This window comes from Colletes latitarsis, chromosome 4 (assembly GCF_051014445.1).
Source record: "Colletes latitarsis isolate SP2378_abdomen chromosome 4, iyColLati1, whole genome shotgun sequence".
Classification (NCBI taxonomy): domain Eukaryota; kingdom Metazoa; phylum Arthropoda; class Insecta; order Hymenoptera; family Colletidae; genus Colletes; species Colletes latitarsis.
In genome coordinates, this window is record NC_135137.1 from 40,376,494 (window position 1) to 40,395,273 (window position 18,780).

Genomic DNA, 18,780 nt, shown 5'->3' on the forward strand with positions numbered 1-18,780 from the left:
TATCTTTCTCGCCTACTTGCCGCGTTATCGTGGCCTCCTCCTCTTCTACCAGTCATTACTCGACTCAAAGTTTTGCGTCTATTAATTTTCTTCGTTAAAGGGGACGTACGAGACTCCGCAAAATGAGCGCAACGAAGTCGAGAAAATAAATTTCTTTTCGTCGATTAATCGGTCAAGCGTTTCGGGACGAAATTTTTGAAAAGTTGCATCGCATATTCCAAGACCAGTTTAGGCGAGGATCGTTCCATTTTCCACGGTCCAACGTAACTTCCTGGTAGCGACGATGACAATTGGACCTCCTCGTAATTTCTTGCGCTAACTTTATGCCAGTTATTCCGGGGAGGAACGGCATTCCGGGCACGCGAGCCGCTGAAAGGACCTTCTCGCTTGTAAACGCGTTCTGTGTCTTGCGGGAAAATTCGTTTCCGGCGCTCTGATAAATCGCGAACCGTCCGCGGTTCACGAGCAGCCATTTCCGCGTTAACCTGGGTCAGGGGATGAGACCGTCCCGCGCTTGAAAAACCAACAATACCAGACCCGCCTGCAATGGGACATAACCGTTGCGCGACATTAATTATCCGAGAATCACAATTGCGCCGGCCATTACATCCGCGAACCGGAAAATTTCGCGAAAACCACGGGCTAAATGTTTTTTTTTTTTTTTTTTGAATAGCGCGTCTCTCGAAAGCTGCAAACGACCGAGATTATTTAAGGGAACGCTTATACTATTTACGCGACCACAGAAAAGCTCTCGGTTCTCCTCGAGTATAAAAACGTCTCGTGAAATAATTTCAGGGCAACTTCGATCAATGAAAACCACGTAGATCAGAAATTGGACGAAAGCAATTAGGATTCCCGTTTCGGGCCATCGACCTGGACAGCGTATTTTAAGGACATTGAAATCAGCCATGCGCGTCCTTTTCGACGTAATTGTCGAAATTCCCTTTAAACGAAGTCGTTGGTAGACGCGCGCGGAATGTCTGTCTCGGTTGTAATAGTAATTGCCGTGTATCCTGATGGTTATCTCTTTGGCTGGATTACGCGCGTCCGAGTGACATCCCGCCCGCGGTACCTACGAATTAATTTCGCCGGCAAATATTTGAGGCGACGGAATTAATACTCCGCGGACCGCGCCGTGTTTATTAATTACGATCTTCAATATTGGCACGTCTCAAATACGGAAAGTTCAACCGCGCGTTCTTGCAACACGATACGCGCGTATACAGCCGAGCGTAGACGCATCGAATCGCTTAGGAACGACGAAAGTTTCCGCGCCGTGACCGTAGACGTCGTGCAAGTTACACTCGGAATCTAACAATTAACTTGCTCGAAAAGTTGCGACCAGGAGAGATAGAAACGTCTGGCCGCGTCGTTAAGTAATTTCGACGTTTCTCGAGCGTTCGCTCTCATCAACTCCTCTTAAGAGGCCTTCTAGCGCGAAACGCAAGAAAGAGTCGCTTATTCGCGAATTTCTTTCTCGAGCACCCGCCGGTAATTGCTTTCTCGACAGCTTTGCACGTTTATTTATACATATTTTCGAGAGAGTCCTTTTCGAATCACCATCGTGCAACGGATAGAAAAATAAATTGAGCACAAATTCATTGATATACGCGAGGGTCTATTACTCTTTACACGGTTCGAGATAAAATGTACAGCGCGTAGAGCGTGCTTTCAATTATGCAGAAATAAAATATGTCGAATAGGTAAAATATTTTTAATCCAGCATTTCGCGTAACGTTACAAACGGTCGACAGTCTGTGCGAATATAAAATAGACAGCTGTCACACATACGCGACGGTGTGTCATGAAAATTGGCGCGTCGTGAATGTGTGTGGAAGCAAACGTGTTAATGAAAACGCTATTGAACGTCATCTACACACGCGCGTGATATCTACGTTCATCAAATTTGCTGGTTGGAGGTTCAATAATAAAAAATAAAGCTGGAAGCTTCCTCTGTAGAGCCAGTTGTAAATATAATATAATTACGAGAAAGAAGAAAATATTTGTCGGTCTCGAGTTCGTTGCCGTAATCATACCCCATTCGTTAGGAATTATTTTCATTTGAACGAACCACTTTTTCCAAGTTTTTACGCAACGATAGTAGGAGAGCTATTTAACCCCGGTCGTATGTCGTAGCCACTGCTAACAAACCCCATAATTCACCGAAGAATTTTCTGCATAAATAATAGTCCGCGTTAAAGCTCCTCCGCTGTTTATAAAACATTCCACATACATTACGAGCGGGATATTTTGTTCTGTTAAAAACGGAAGGAAGCACGCCCTCGGCGCGGTATAATAAATTTGAAATTTATACTTTCTCTTCCTTTCTTGTTCGCCGGGCGTTTAATGTTTCTATAGACTTGGTGGTTGTATTCGACACCACGAAACGAGCTTTCTTATTTTTTACAGTGACGGATAATTAAGAACAATCCGTTCGGGGCTCGACAACTACATTTTTCACCTTACGTACTTTTTTAGAAAATAATTCGAACCATTAAAAATGATAGAGAAGAGACTCCACGTATGAAATTCTAGCAATGGCGAAAATATTAAATTTCTGAGGAAGCCAAGATATAATTATCCAAAGGATTAATTATGCCATTTTAATTGACAGTTGTTGCTAATGATCACATTTGCGGAATTTAATCTGTTTTAGTCGCGAATACGATGACAAAGAAATTAGTGAATTCTTTTTATTTTGGATACCTTTGTTCGATTCGAAAGCAAATTATGGTATGGTGCAAGTATTTTTTAAAAGATAAGGGTGGATTTTGCGATCTTTACCGCATCGTTTCCTTATCGTTCGACGCGTAATTTTCAATACACGAATGTTTGTTAGAACGTCTGTCGAGAAAACGACAGTACGACACGTACGTCTCGATCTTTCTGGGTCTTGGAGCTTCCGCGGCACGCTGGTACGTTTCGAACGTGACGCGAAAGCTCGACGGGAGTCGACCAAGTTTGCATACGCACGTTCGAATTCCTACGAGAGTATTTATTTACGCACCGCGGCGAATCGCTCGGTCGAGCGTTCGCTCGTTCGTGCAAGAATCTCGATAAAACTCGTTTACGCGACGTACGATCGATTTCGAGAAAAAGTTCTTCTCTTTTTACATTTTATTCGAACGATTAACGCTGCACCTATCGACTTTTGTTTCATAAATAACCCAGTTTTATCCCGCATCAGTCGTATAATCGATAGGAATTGATGAAAGTTCTTTGGGTATGTAACGTCAAAATAAACACAGAAAACAGTACAAATAATGATAGTTCTTAGGTTAGTTGGATAGGGGATGAAATGTCCTTTAAAACGAGCGTTCGTGAGAGTCGATAGCGTAATTAGTTCCGGAGATATGAGGATTTTAATTTCAAGTCGATCGGATGAGACCGAAGCGCTTTTTTTACGTCGCGAGATCAATGAACGTTCTTACTACGGTCTTGCAAGGTCGTTGACCACACGTGCTCGTAGTAAATAGTAAACGTGACGTCACTCGGTCAGTCGGTCAGTGGGTCAACGTGCGACAAGGAGGTCCGACGCGACGCGTCAGACGGAGACAGAGATAGTTCAAATTAGAAAAATTACCTTTTACATAAATTACGATATCTCGAAAACGGAAAGTCGGATCGACAAAAACCAAAAACCATTTTAAAGGGGAGGCCTTGCCGTCGCTAACAATGTCTCAATAATTGATAAAACACTAGTAGTTTCGGAATTGCACGCGTCTAAAGTTTAAGTATTTTTAATACGCGTGAATAGGCTATTGTACATGCGACGGACAGTGAGATGGCCGGATTAAAGAAAATTACCTTTTACATAAATTACGATATCTCGAAAACGGAAAGTCGGATCGACAAAAACCAAAGACCATTTTAAAGGGGAGGCCTTGCCGCCGCTAACAATGCCTGAATAATTAATAAAACACTAGTAGTTTCGGAATTGCACGCGTCTAAAGTTTTGGTATTTTTAATACGCGTTAATGCACGTTTCTAAGGCGGCGAGAGCGTGGACAGTGGAATTTAAAAAATACCTCTTTACATAAATTACGATATCTCAAAAACGGAAAGCCGGATCGCGATAAATAAAAAACCATTTTAAAGGGGAGGCCTTGCCGCCGCTAACAATGCCTCAATAATTAATAAAACACTAGTACTTTCGGAACTGCATGTGTGTAAAGTTGAACTAGTTTTAGTACGTGTTGTTAGGCTACTCTAAGGCAGTGGCAATTGAAGATTCTATCGTTTTATAGTATCGCTAATATAACTAAAAGTTTACCAGTGTCAGATTAAGTTCTCGTAGCGAGGCGGAAGAACCACGACATTCTGTATAATACAAGTCGAGGGACTTGGTCACTTTTGGTCTCGAGTTCCTGCAATTTTTAAATCTATTCTTGTATTATTTGGTTCTAATGTTCGTTTAGAAGCAACTGACCTCTCGTACTCGCTAGGCATCGGAACAAGCGATCCATTTCCGTCGAGTTTCCAGGAAGACTGCGCCTGTATTTTCCTTCCGCTATCCGGGAAACGTTCCGCATCGAAGATAAACAAAGAACGCAGAATACCCCAAACAGAAGCAATCTGGATTCATACTATCTGTCGGATAACTGTCTATCGACTATCCGTCGATTCATTCTTCGGAGGGTCCTTTGGACGGATCGATGATGGATGGTGCGAATATCCCCATGCGAAATATATTGGAAAATGTTTCGACGGACGGCTGCCGGTCGCGGCCAAAATTTGAATAAGATTTCTAAAGCTACCGGATCTCCAATATGGACGTGACATACTCGTGAAAGTGAAATCTGTGTGAAAAATCTGGTAACATTGAATCTACGTCGTACTAAAATAATGGTTAATACTCCCTCGCTTTTTGCACGAATCGGAGACGATCAAGAAAAATATTTGCCGCGGTGCACGATCACCTATGGATTCGCGACAGAGACGCAGATCGCTGAATGTCTATTTTTTGATCTTTCGCTGCGTTTCCGTGATTTTGGACCGACGTGCGTCGCTTGAAATGATCCGGAATCGGGGTCGTTTGCGCGGTACGAAAGCACGAAGTTTGCCTAAAGGGTGGTGGGCTTTGACGAGCGCCCAGCGTGTCGAACACGGATACGCGCGTATCGGTTTCCGATCAAGTATATCTGCTTACCAGTGAATTGGATCAAAGGCCGTGCAATTAATCTGACGTGCCGGCTGTTGCCGTCGAAATTCCTTTTCCCGCGACTCCCAATCCCTTTATTTGTCGCGACTACGGATATTAATAACGCGTGTTCGATCCGTCCGCGATACGATCATCCGACTCGAATATTACGATAATTGCTCTTCAGACGAACGATCGAGAGCCTCCTTTCTTTCGCATGGGTCCCTGGTTCGCGTTCTGCAACCGAACAAGCATTTAAATATCGAAGATAAGATACTCTGTGATTGATCAAAATTTATTCTGATATTGCACTTCGTACCATACAATTATTTTTATAGAAAAGTCGAGGATATTGTTGTCTTTACCTTCTTATATGTCGTAACGTAGACAGTAAACAATATCAGGGATTTTCTTTTATCGTTCGAAGCGACGATTACCAATACCAATGCCACGTTCGGGGTCTCGACCCACTCCAAGTCTAAGATGAGCTTTCTTAAAGCATCTTCCGATGTCCCCAACTGTACCAAAGCGATGCGAATCTCGTCATCCAGGATCGTTCCACGTACCTTATTGTTCGGTCGTCTCGCGTTTGCCGATGTTCGAGTGAACGTCGCATTGAACTTTAACCGATTTCGAGTCCACTTGCTCCGACGAGGTCTGCACACTGTTCTGGATCACGTTTGACTTGAAGCCGCTGGTGAAGAACGGCGTTAGCAATTCGACGGGCAACGGGAAGATGATCGTCGAGTTCTTCTCGGCGGATATGTTGCTCAGCGTTTGCAGGTACCGTAGCTGCTGGCAGGGAAAGCGAGTGAGGAAGCTGGGTCTTTCTCTCGACACTGGATTAATTTTCAATTACGTCGCGCGGCCCCCGACTTTCTTCATTCAGAACGTCGACGACGAGATCTTTTAATTAGAGACCGGGTAATTGCGAAACTAATTGTGCCATCTGTATGGTTATACAGAAGTCGGGGAGGGTGCAATTGAAAAGTTTCCAAAGAACATCAATTAAGAGAAACGAACGATTTTCAAGTTTACCATCAACGTCGTCGACTTGGGACGCTCGACTAATTTCTAGGGAACTAATTCGATGATTCTCCGTGCAATAATTCGCGAAACTATGGCCGTAAAATATCTCAAATATTTCTGTAATGGACAGCGGTGTATAATTTTTCGAAATCGATCGAGAAACCATAGTTGTGTAAATTATCGTACGTGGATCCTTGCGGAAGAAGTAGACGTTTTGTCGTGGTTGTTGGAATATCGAGAATATCTCGGGAATTTCACGGAGGGTCAGCTTGGAACGTACCTGAAGGGCTGCCGGACTCATGGAAATGACATCGCTGGCCTCTTTCAGAGCACGGGAAGCCAGCATCTCTCCTTCCGCCGCAATCACTTTTGCCCGTGCCTCTCGTGCAGCTTCCGCTTCCGTGGCCATGGCTCGTTGCAGCTGCACCGGAAGTCGAACGTCCTTTCTAAATCAGGGACATCCGTTACGTTTCGTTCCGTCAACTTGCCCTCTACGTCTACCCGTGTACACGCAGATGGCCGCGTACAAAATCAAAGCAGACGTTTTAGAATTGAGAAAGAAAGAGTAGTCTCGTTGTTCGTCGGAATTTCTTAGGGGATCGATGGTAAGTGGTATAATTTCGCAATTCCTTTATATTTTCATTAAAAATCTCACCGTGAGCCACCTCGAAAAAGGTACCGGGTTACAAGATACATTATTTCAGAGTCGAAAAATCCAAGGGATCTCATAAATATGCAAAGCAGCGTAGAACGGAGCCCGGTAAAATTAAAAAGGGCTCTGGGAACGAGTAAGGTGCGGGGCGGTTTTTGTCGACTCGGACGGGAAACAGGATCGCTGGAAGGCAAAAACAACGGGAATACGTATTGTATCGAGTGTCTCGCCCGCGCGTTATGAAACGTTCTACGTAAAACTGCGCGACTACCGTTCGACGGTCGTTTCGAGTTACGGCAAAGTACGCAACTTCCTCGAGACGTTTCGGCAGACGCGACCGGAATAAAGAAGCTTTAGTTGTTTTACGTTTCTTTACCGATGACCTCGTTTTCCGAGGGAAGAATACGGTTCCGCGTGACGAGCGGATCGTTTCGAATTCGACGTCGCGACGCGATAGACGACAGACTCGCGTCGAGGGGACGACGCAAAGCGACGCATCATCTCCGACTGTTGCAACGTAGCATGCTTCCAATTGCAACTCGCCGTTTCTGTCTCCTGCAAATTCCGTTCCTCGTTAGGGCTGTTCTATCCAATTATTGTCACGGGGAATTCGCGAGGAATATCTAACGTTCGTAGGGAGATTACGTGGAGAAGGAAGAGAATCGATGGACGACGCGTGGGCTTTTATTTACTTTTCCAAATCTTCTCACACACTCGTTGTGAAAGCGTGCAATTAAAATTAGAATGCGCTTTGGTCGTCGTAGATTCTCTATGCTTTATTCTCGTTGATTGCGGCGACCCTCGATCCCCTAGTAAATCCAATATGGCTCGCGTATCCGAAAGAATTACGAGCCCTTCTCGCGAACGAAGGGCGTCACGAGGACTCGACAAAGTAACCCTTCGATATCAAAAGGCTCGCCACCCTCGTGGCTCGTCGAATTCTGGTGGATCGCAGAAAGGCCGCGTGGCTGCGAATTCACGCGAAACCGCTGAAATTGGAGTTATGCGGCATGGAACGTCCGGGTTTCGCGCCGCAAACCCTTTAATTTAGGAAGTTAACCGGTACCGGTCGAAACAATTTTGACGTTGTTTCTCACGTTTACGCGCAACTATGCGGGAGCGTACGGCGGTGGTGGGTGGCGTTCCAAAAATTTCGCGATTACCGCGTCCTCGTTTCCCACGGTCGCAGCGGCGCGTCGTACATTCAAGGGTGGTTTTTAAGTCGAGGCAAAAGGCGCGGCCCTCCTTGAGCCAGTTACACTCGACCAGAATAAAACTGTACTTCCTCCGCTTTTTACGTCCCCGTTCGCTAGGCGCTGGCCATTTTTTAAGCAACGAGGAGCTCGCCAAAATGGTATTCGATGGTTTAACAAACGTCAACTTTAGTTTTCGAGTTTTAAGAATTCTTTAGACCGATAATAAATTCTATTTTTGAAATTTCCAAATCCCTCGACCCCCGGGAAATTGTTAATTCGTGTCTGTATGAACTTTCTCGCGGGAAACCAGAGTCACGCGCAACAGCAATAATTCTCTATTTTACGTCCGTGTAAACAAATGTAGCGTGAAGCATTTAATATATTTTACTCGAACAATACATAGTTGAGAGCACACGGTACATTGAATAAAATTACTACAAATGTAGCGTGGACTGTGGTGGTCGGTTTTCCGACCGAACGGAGGCAACGAACGTTTTAACCTTCTGTTGCATAATGCTTCCATTAACAAACGTAATAAAAACAGTTTCTGCGATGTTCATCGATTAAATTTCACGCGACTCCCGGCGCGAGGTTTACCCACCGGGCGTAACAGTTTACATTCAATTTAGTTTCCTCCATAGTTTTTCGTGTTTCAGTCACCTTTCGCTTTTCATTATTACGATTTTGCACTCGTTTCGAACAGACGTTCCAAATACGATTCGTCCGCGACTGAAAAAAGGAAAGTTTAAAGCGTTGTTCGGGATCGCATGACGTTTGTAAAACCCCGAACGAAAGCCACGAAACACTCGCTCTACGCGGCAGCATGCGTTTCAATTAGAAAACACGAAATAGTTTGTATCGTCTAAACTTCGATGCAACACCGGGCTGAAACATTGCCAGAGCCCTGAGAGCCCACGTACGAACGTTGAATTCATCGTTTCGCGTATTTTGAACGCCGTTATCAGAGTCGAACACGGAGCACCGGCCACGGGGAACCCCGGTTAGGTTGGCAGTATGTAAACGTGGCGGAGCACGAAGCGTTCCCTTCGATGTCCCTTCGATACTCACCTAAAGAGCCTCTCTGGAAAGCACTCGAGTTTTTTTTCGGGCTTTAGAAGCGCGCGACAGCAGTGTCTGGCTATTGGAGCGCGCGAAGTCGTTGCACGTCGAGACCAGAGGGCTCTTCTTTTGTAGATAGCTTGTCGAGGGGTCGATGCCATACTCGGCCGTCCCGCATTTATGCGCGTCCACGTATATCCGCGTGCACCTTCGTGCGTGCAATACCATCCAGCGACACTCTTCGTAACACTATAGGGTTCTCGACAGAACGGGACGTGAGAATAAATCGCGAGACACAGGAATCTTCTATTAAGTATTCTAAATCCATTTATTTTCTAACTAAGTCGACGAAATAGAGAAAAATAGAACCAAATGTGCTCGATGCGCCTGGATGGAGGACTGAATTAATTTACTAAAATCTGTAAGGGTCGTACGTGAAACTTCCCCTGCGAGATATATCGTTCCCCGATCGTTCCTAATTATTAGAAATTCGACGTCCGGCAAGTTCTCGAAGCACTCGCACGAGTTTCGATACCGCGTTTCACCAAGTACCGGTGCAAGTACATCGAATTCAACGTGAATTTCGCGGAGTTTCGATACGTCCGCAGCCAAACGAGACTTAAACATCGAATTAATTCCGATCCTCGAGCATACATTGGACTCGATCGAGCTATCGAGCGGTAATACCGGTCGATTCCAAATTGGAACGCGACAACGAAGAAAAAAACGATCAGCGGCGAAGGAAATTTTTTAAATCCGGTACAATAGGAGGCTGTCGAATGACTCCGCCGGGATGCGTCTCGATCACGGTTATATTTCACCGTGAATTTTTCCCCCAATAAGCTCAATGGAACGTAACCGCGCCGACGATAAGCTCTCCTCCGCGAGAAACGATATTTATCGCCGTATACATCAAACGTTTGATCGATCGGTTTCCTATTCTCCCTTCGCGAACAGTGACTTTCGATTGTATTTACTTTACTGTAATCTCGATTCTCCATTTTCCGCGCGAAGCTTTTGATTTGAAATAGCCAACACCCATGGGAAAAATTTTAACGGGGAATTCTAGAGTCCAAAATAAGACGAAAATCAAGAATATCAATTTCTTGATGGAGGCTTCGTTAAAAAGTTATTATCGTTTAAAGTTCTGCCTGTACTGAATTTTTTTTCTCGAAAATGCGCAAGATTTTGGGGGTATGTCTACTCACCAAAAATTATTGTAATTGACCCCCACAGCTAACAATATTTTTTTCAGAACGATTCGAAATCTTTTTTTTCGCCGAGAAATTTAGGCACCTACCCCCTGTCGATTTTTCTTAAAAATTCATTTTTCATTTTTAGTAATTTTGTAGGTCTAATACTTTTTTGTAGGTACCCATGAGCTCTACTTCACTACTAAATTTCATTGAAATATATTCACTATTATAGGAGTTATGGACGTTTGAACATTGGACCACTTTTATGGGGTTTTTCTCATTTTGCGGGGCCAAGGACCAACTTTTCGAATATTTTTTCAATTTGTATATATTCTCCATCAAAATACGCGTAGTTTGCTTTTTTAAACATTAAAATCGTCCAATCCGTTCAGGAGTTATGACGTTTTAAAGATACGCATGAAATTTAAGGGAAACAGTCAGATATATGGTCAGACATGAAGTTTTTGGTAATGAATTTTTTTCCCGAAACTGAGTAGGATTTCGGGGGTATGTATAATGACCAAAAATGATTGTAATTGACCTCCGCAACCGAAAATAATTTTTCCAGAACGATTTGCAATTTTTTAATTTCGCCGGAAAATTTTCCGGTCAGTATGGAACTTTAAACTTTAATAACTTTTTAACGAAGCCTCCATCAACAAATTGGTATTCTTGATTTTCGTCTTATTTTGGCCTCTAGAATCCCTCAGAACACCCTGTATATCCTCTTCCTTCGACATAGAGTTTAAATCGTGCAAAAGAATTTTGTAATAGACGTTAAAAAGTCTTCTCGAATCGTAGGACTGCGAAAGTAGAAGGTTCGAGCTTTATTTTAAAATAGCTCCCAGGGAGATTGTTGGATTAATCCAAAGATTATCGATATGCACTCACATTTCGACTCGTTCGACTTTGACGCCCCACGGATCGGTGGCCTCGTCGAGGGATGTCTGCATAGTGTGAGAAATGTTCTCTCGTTCTGACAGGATCTCAGCCAAGCTTCTCGTTCCCAGGACCGTTCTCAGCGTGCTGGCAGCCAACAGGCGGGTGGAGTGACTGAAACGCAACGAGCGTACGGGCCGGGTTTGTTCGTGTTTGAATGCGCGAAATGCGTCAAATGTTTATACACGTCTGGGGGGGATCGGGTTTGGCGTTACGATAGCGAAAAATAATTCGCCAGGACCTTTATCCCTTTCCCTCTATGTACGCGGCTCTTTGTCCCCGAGTTTGCAATCGACTCTTTGTTTTTTTCGAAACGTGCACCATTCGGTCCGTTAAAGGTAAGCTTTTTGTTTTCGAAACGCGCGTCGTTTTGCTGTGTGGTTTGCAGTTAATGGTTTACGTTTCCGAATCGGTAACGATCGGGGGTTTTTGTTGCCAGTTCCGCGCGACGCTCGTGCGTTTTACACGAAATGGAATTTAAAATGCGCCGTGCGTTCGACTGTTTACGCCGATTGTCTTTTACACGCCGATCAAAACTCGTTTCCATTAACTCCAACGGACTTCCGGGGCCATTTGGAAGTCACGCTTTTCGATAAATAATTTTACAAACGTCGATGGAAATTCGGATTCGGGGCGAAACAGTCCCAGACTTCGCCAAAGGATCTCTACGAAAATAATGTATTTTACAAAATTGGTACTACCACTCGTCCTTTAGAGAATCTCATTTCGTCGAGTAAAAATAAATGTCCGCCAACGGTTGACAATTTTTAAGGGATATTGGCCCGGCGGTGGACGTGTTAAGCGTCAAGTATTACTCGAGCAAGACGCGTTAAACGACTCGGAGATTATTACCGCGTACCGTGGGTCGCTTTATGCGCGTTGTTTCTCGCCCAGTAATCTAATTTCCGTGGCACGAAGCTGGTGAAACGCGCGGCGCCGTTTCGCGAGGCGAATTTTTCGTCGCGTACGGAAGAAGGTAACGTTCCCGGCGCAATTACTTTTCGCGCGGAGTTCATCGAATTTTCTGGCCGGCGACATAAATACGCGTGTAACTTTAATTACGCCCGCCGTCTTTCCCATAATTGAACATCGGGCCCGGCGCGCTCTAGTTAATTAAACGTCCGCCGGCTCGAGCAAGCTGTCACGCGTGCGGCTTAAAAACGCACCTACGGAACCGGCACGTTGGCCAGCCTGTCCTCGGCGGACAATAAATCCAACGGGTCAGCGGTTTTCTACTTCCAACCTTTCATCGTTTTCTTTTTCTTCTTTTATTAAAAATAAATTCACTTTTGGTCGGATAGAAAATTCGGCTGTTCGCGCGATCATCGATCTCCAAGCAAACGAAATCACGGGAGTTCTTTTAAACTAGCGAAAGCAATATTTTCGCGAGGCGTCGCGAAACTTTCGCTCGAGGGTGAAAAAAAGCAGATGCTCCATCGTAAGGGGGGCGGATCGAATCACGAAACTTGAATCGTTCGAGACCGGGGGAGTTTATTACCGTAGATTTCCAAGTTGATCGCGCAACTTTTACGCAATTAATTGGATTCTATGCACCGACACGAATTACCCAAGTAATTCTCTCACGCTCTCGTAACTCATCGACCTCACCCTCGCATTTTTCTCCTCCGTAGTCGATTCGCCCTCGAGACGATGTCGTCTCTCGAAACTATACTGCATCTGTGATGGTAATTAAAATTTCAGAAAATCGTGTCCACGTTAATTAACCCGGCCACGCAAAGAATTCCAATTAATCCAGGGTGTCTTTAGAACGCCTGGAGGTCCTGTTTTGCTCGTTCTTAATTCAACGTTCGCGCCGCGCGAGAAATGCAAAAGGAAAGGGCGTCGTCGCCTTTCCCAGGAAAGAAACGGCCACGTCGTCGGGTTTATTAACTCCGTTATTCCGCTGGCCGGCGTTCGCCTAACTAATTCCACCGAAATTCTGACGAGCTTTTCAGTCGCGCGAACTTTCGATTCGGCGCCGCGGCGCCACGAAAAAATTGCGCGACGACGTCGCGACGTCCCCCGTCATTTTTCTCGTACCGTCTGAATCGAGAGAATGGCGGCCAGCTATTCAAACGACCCCATTTTTCCTCCTTTCCTTTTCTTCTGTTTCTTGCCAATTTTTTCGATCTACTTCGAACCGCCGCGAGATTGCCTGTTCCGACTCTTCCCTCGCGCGTAGCATCTGCGAAATCTCTTTAACGCTTCGTCATAAATCTCCACGGTACAACCACGCGATTAACAGCGAAAGATTTTATTTAACAGAGGTCCCTAAACGCGCGTTAGAATTATTCAGTCTGACGGAGGAAGGGTTTACCTGTAATTGGCTATCTTGACAACGGCGTTCAGCGGTTCCTTTATGCGATAGTAAACGACAGCGTCGACGCTGACGGTCACAGAGTCCTTGGTGAGAACTTCCTGCGGAGGGACGTCGAAGGACACGGTCCTCAGGTCGACGCGAACGCAGCTATCCACGCACGGCATCACGAAAAACGTCCCTATGGAAGTTTATTCCAGATTTCCAAAAACCAAAGCAGAGCTTCTAATTTTTATTCAATCGATAACGAGTGACTTAATAAGATAAATAAGAAAATATAAATTAAATATTAAACGCTGAAAGTACCTGGGCCATAAGCACCATCCTTCAGGCGACCCATTCTGAAGACAACGGCTCTCTCGTACTCCTGGACGACCTTGAACGTGAAGCACAAGGAGAAGGGAAACGTGACGAGCACCAGGAGGAAGGACCCGATGGTGGCCAGGACCTCGATCAACCTCGTCATCAGGCCAGCTCTGTACTCTTCTGCCATCTGCGAGCTAGGGACCCTGGATTCCTCTGTTTCAACAACAACAAAGGGATTAAAGCAACCCGCGAGCAACAAAGAGAGATATTTCGAATTAAACGTGTCGGTGAGAGATTGCTTTCGAAAATATTCGATTCCTTGGACCGGAATGAGTAATTAACGAGCGTTCGAGGGTACGATTTGTCATTGGTTGCACGGTTGGGGGTTTCCTTCGCTTGGCCAACCGTGTGGCTCCTTTGTTCGTCCCCGCGGGCAAAAGCAATCATGCAAAGGCTTTTTACACGGATAGCCGTCGGTAAATTGCGCGTGAAATGGAACGTCTGTCGGGAGAAAGTAATCCGTCCGCTGTCCGACGACAGCTTTTTTCATTAATTTCATCTTACGCCGTTCTGCTAGCGTTTTCTCGTCGCTTCTTAAAATCCAGCGCCGTCGAAACGTGCACTGTTAACGAGCAGATTGCCAAATTTATATTCCTAACACTGTTCTGGGTTTCTCGTTGTTTATAGTTTTTATCGATCATCTTCGTTTCGATCAGCAGTTTCTGCAGATACTTATTTCGAAGACTCGTCGTATTGGCAGATTGAGTTACGGTCTGCTTGCAAAATCTGGCAGTCTGTTAGATAAACGATTGGTCGAAACACGCGTGGGCGTTCTGGCGGCGACTTGGAAAAGGTATTTGTATAATTTCAGCTTCGAAACAGAAACGTTGAAACGAAAGTATTTCTGATCACGGTACGAGCGGCGATCGTTAAATCATTTACGTTATCGAGTATACAAAATATTGTACAATCTCTTTCCTAGCTTTAATTGAAATAAACGCGAGTGTAAGTTGCGTTATTGTTTGTGTAACGAGCGTCTAGTTTATTAATTAGTACCGAAATGATCGAGGTAATGATTTTACAGTCGCTGTTTGGACTATTACAGATCTAGCGTAACTACTTTTCGGTGAGATTTGTCGAGCAACAGGTTGGTACGTCTGTGGGAAAAATAACGTACGACAAATCGATACAACTATCGTCGCACTGTCGTGGAGAATCGTGAGATAAATTGTTGCGTGGGCGGTTTATATCGGTGGTTTTTAGCTTTTTTCTTACAGAGATCCATTCCCAGAATTACGTTTTTAAGAATTAGTATTAAAAATTCCGAGTAGCTCGGATACGACTATCCAGGATTAAAGCTTGCATGGATAAGCTTTTTGCAAAGACTACAGTTTCGAGATTCCGAGTTAAACTCCAATTATAGTAAATTTTCTGTTCTAAAATTAACGACTTCATCCTTCGTCTGCATTTTTAATACAGCTTATACTAAACTGAGAGGTTTCGAGATTCAAATTCAACGCCACTGAGATGAAAATAGTTAAAAGAGTTCCGAGGTGTTCAACAATTCCATTTTCATATTTATCTACAGATGGGCAATACTTTAGTTATCGATTCTACTTGACTGATTCCTCCAAAATAAACGAGTTAATTATCTTAAACACTGTGCCAGTTTCAGTCACTTTTTTATGCACGGGCTCGAAGAAAAGAAACTGTAATTAAAACATTTTATCTTTATTCCCACAAATAAACTCTTCCACCGAAGTGTTTTAATGCTGGTAATATTGAATCATTGATTTCCCATTTAAAGGGGTTTTAACTGCTACACCAGGGAGCTCATTACCTTAATTGCTTCAATCATATCATTTCCATCCCATAGTCTTCTTGTACGCTTCATTAGAGGTGAAATGCTATGAAATATATGTACTAGTATACAGGATGTTCCATCTAACTTGAATTTCGTAAATGTTCTTGACAGTCTTGATTTTCGTATTACTTTAACATGTAATAACAAAGATTGCCCACCTGTAGGTAAACTCTCCGAATAAAAGAACACTAACATCATATTTATGTTTTAGGATAAGGGTCGTAGACCACTGCAACACCGTGCTGCCATTCGACACACCTGCGTCGTATGACAACTTGTACAACAACCCTGTGCACTCTAAAATATCTACCCTCTTACGACAGTTGCACAAATTATTGTGCTCTTAATATCGCTCTTTTTAAGTCGAATACTTTTAGTTATTTACACTTTCAAAAGTAATGACACGTAGTTCTGTAAGTTAGGTGTACTTTTTTGTGATTCTGTGTCTTCTATGATCGATACAGAGCGATTCTTTCGCCAGTAGACTCGAAAGTCGAGGTTCGATGAACAGATCAATGTTGCAACTGTTGCAACGCGGACGACTTTATTTGTAAGGAACAGAGAAAGATTGTGAACGTATATGGGATCATCGTCGCAGCGTTTAGGCATTCTTTTCGAGTCTAGCGACGAGAGAATCGCCCCGTAGAACGTTATCGAGAGGTATCTCACTGAACTCGACGAAGCACTCGACTCCACCGCTGTCGGTCTTTGTGCATCCGTAGTGTACCATGCCGCGGGAATAATTTCTATTTCCCCTCCTCGATCTTCTTCCCTCGGTTACGTGGTCCAGGTACCAACGACGAGAACCAATAACAAGGTCGGCTAAATCCCTTCGATCTCCTATGTTATCGTTGAGACCCGGACGAAACGAGTCTCGCGGACGCGAAACAAGCTATCGAGTTCTGTCGTCCAACTACGAGATTACCCGTGGACACTGGCGAGACACTTGCGGAACTCTGCGTCGATCCATTCGGACGCGATAAAGTTTCGAGATATTTCTCATCGAGATACGAGGTTAGTCCAAGCCGCGAGGGTGTCGGGTCATCGATAGGGAGAACTAATCTGGCCACGGCGGAGGCGACTCGGTTACTAAGTCGGCGACCAGGAAGACTCGCGAATTGAGCGGCGTAGCGAGCGATTCGGCTACCATAATAGCAAGCAGTATGGTTCGACAGGGGGCTTGTGGATCGCGAGCAGCCGCCGCGACGTGCCGAGAGACGCGTCCGGCACGGTTTGTCCCGGTCGTCTGATTGATACCGCACGCACGGACCGCACCACCGCAAACCTATACCAAATTAACCGTCGCCGCAACGCGCGAACGTGCACGCTGTTTACGCGCAAAATGAGTGATTGGCCACTAAACGCTCCCAGCGGCCGAATTTCCACGGAAAAAGCCGAACCATCCGCGACGATCGAGGTCTGCGCTTCACAGGTTCTCTTTCTTAACGAAACTACCGTGTTTAGACAAAAAAAAATTGTACGGTTTCCTCGTGGCCAACAGGACCGTATATTACACGCTCGAGAAACGAAAGACAGATTTGAAAACATTCGTATCAGTCATCGATCGACTCTAGAAATTTTTTGCAGGAACGTAGCGGGATCATTACCCCTTTCTCTGCACATTTGTTTCAACTTTTGCACGGGTGGATTTATGCGGCGATCATAAATTCCTGTTCGCCGAAAATTAAAGTAAAACGAATGACTTTTGAAGGCCCCGAAGTTGATTTAACGCGACTTGGTTAGGGAGAATAGTAAAAACTCCGCTGCTTTCGAACGATATACAGTTTTTTACGATTCCCGATTATTTATTACGGTTATTTATAACCATTACAACGATTAATATCCGTTTTATCGATTTATCCGACTATAACAAATTCATAGGTACCAATCGTTATAGGAAGAGTATATATCAACCTACTCTGATGAAAAACTACCTCGATTATACTGTGTTCGACGCTGTTTTAGACAAGCCCGGCGGAATGTGGGGGCAATTTATGGTTTACGAGGTATAATTCGTACCGCGTTTTATGCCCGCGGTAACGAACTCGGCGCGAATACGCCCGGCGACGTAAAAAATAATGCTGCGATCATTCCCGACGCGTTCTTCGCAATATTTACAAGGAACCATCGTAGAAATCTATCCTCCGTGCATCTAAAAGATTTAAAAAATAAAATTACAGAAGGTATCGACGCAAAAGTAATTTATTTTTTGCATCTTTTAGATTGCTCGAGCTCTAAAATGGTTTTGAACTGTGACAGTTCGAGCCACGTTTCGAAATAGTTGTAGCCAGGTTTTCAGATCAAATATTCCACTGTGTAATGTTACAATCCAAGTATCTATATCCGCGAATAGACGCTAACATGAACGGTGCTGTCGTTTCTCGAGGATCAGGTTAAACGTTAACATTTTCTCCCCAGTCGACGACTCCCAGCTCTGTCGACCTCCATTATCGTGCCAGTTATGCTTCCCAAATAAAGCAACCCGGTGTAAACTAATTACTTGAAATTTTCAGGACACATCGTCGCGCTATTCGAGCACAGAATCGGAATCTTTTTGTTTCGAAACGCGGAGCTAAGCGGAACAGAGTGAAATTAGGCTAGAAAAATATTGTTAGAGCAAACGTTAATGGAAGTCCGTGGAAGGAATTAAGAAAGAAAAAAAAGCAGCGGTGGATTAAAAGGAACGCGGCGGTGCAAGTAGACTGTGGACAGCGTCGAGTAATTTTGCCTTATGAAGAGGCTGACTATAACGTCTGGGCCCAGTACGGCTCGGACGGGAGCTTTTTTTCCCCGAGAATACTTGTGTACAGGACATATAATTGTCGCCATAAATTTCCCTTAACATTTCAAGCGTCGGGGGGAGTCGGACCGTTTCTCCAAGTTTAAAACAGAATTTAATATTTGCACTCTTCCGTTCTCGTAATAAAGTCCCTTAAAATACGGAGAACTTTTCGGCATCGGGGGACAACCTCCTAGAAAATCAGAGAAGCTGTAGATTTAAAACGGCGCGAGCTTAAACACCGTTGATTTTAATTCGCGCGCATATTTTTCCATAAATTTTCTTTTACGGTCCCTCCACTTG

General features: G+C 44.4%; 1 protein-coding gene across 2 annotated transcripts in view; it reads right to left on the minus strand.

Moving 5' to 3' along the window:
- Nucleotides 1-5,343: 5,343 nt before the first annotated feature.
- Nucleotides 5,344-18,780, minus strand: part of LOC143340902 (band 7 protein AGAP004871) — a 51,414-nt gene continuing 37,977 nt past the window's right edge. The window contains exons 2-7 of one of the 2 annotated variants that reach the window (XR_013079521.1): nt 13,835-14,047; nt 13,529-13,709; nt 11,164-11,325; nt 6,450-6,615; nt 5,506-5,932; nt 5,344-5,377 (exon numbers count right to left, since the gene is read on the minus strand). Coding sequence is in view for 1 of the 2 variants with exons in the window: in XM_076763298.1 (XP_076619413.1) it covers nt 5,708-5,932; nt 6,450-6,615; nt 11,164-11,325; nt 13,529-13,709; nt 13,835-14,021 (921 nt within the window). In the remaining variant the exon portion in view is untranslated. Of the gene's footprint in view, nt 5,378-5,483; nt 5,933-6,449; nt 6,616-11,163; nt 11,326-13,528; nt 13,710-13,834; nt 14,048-18,780 lie in introns of those variants that run through there. The other variant, XM_076763298.1, reaches the window with a different exon arrangement.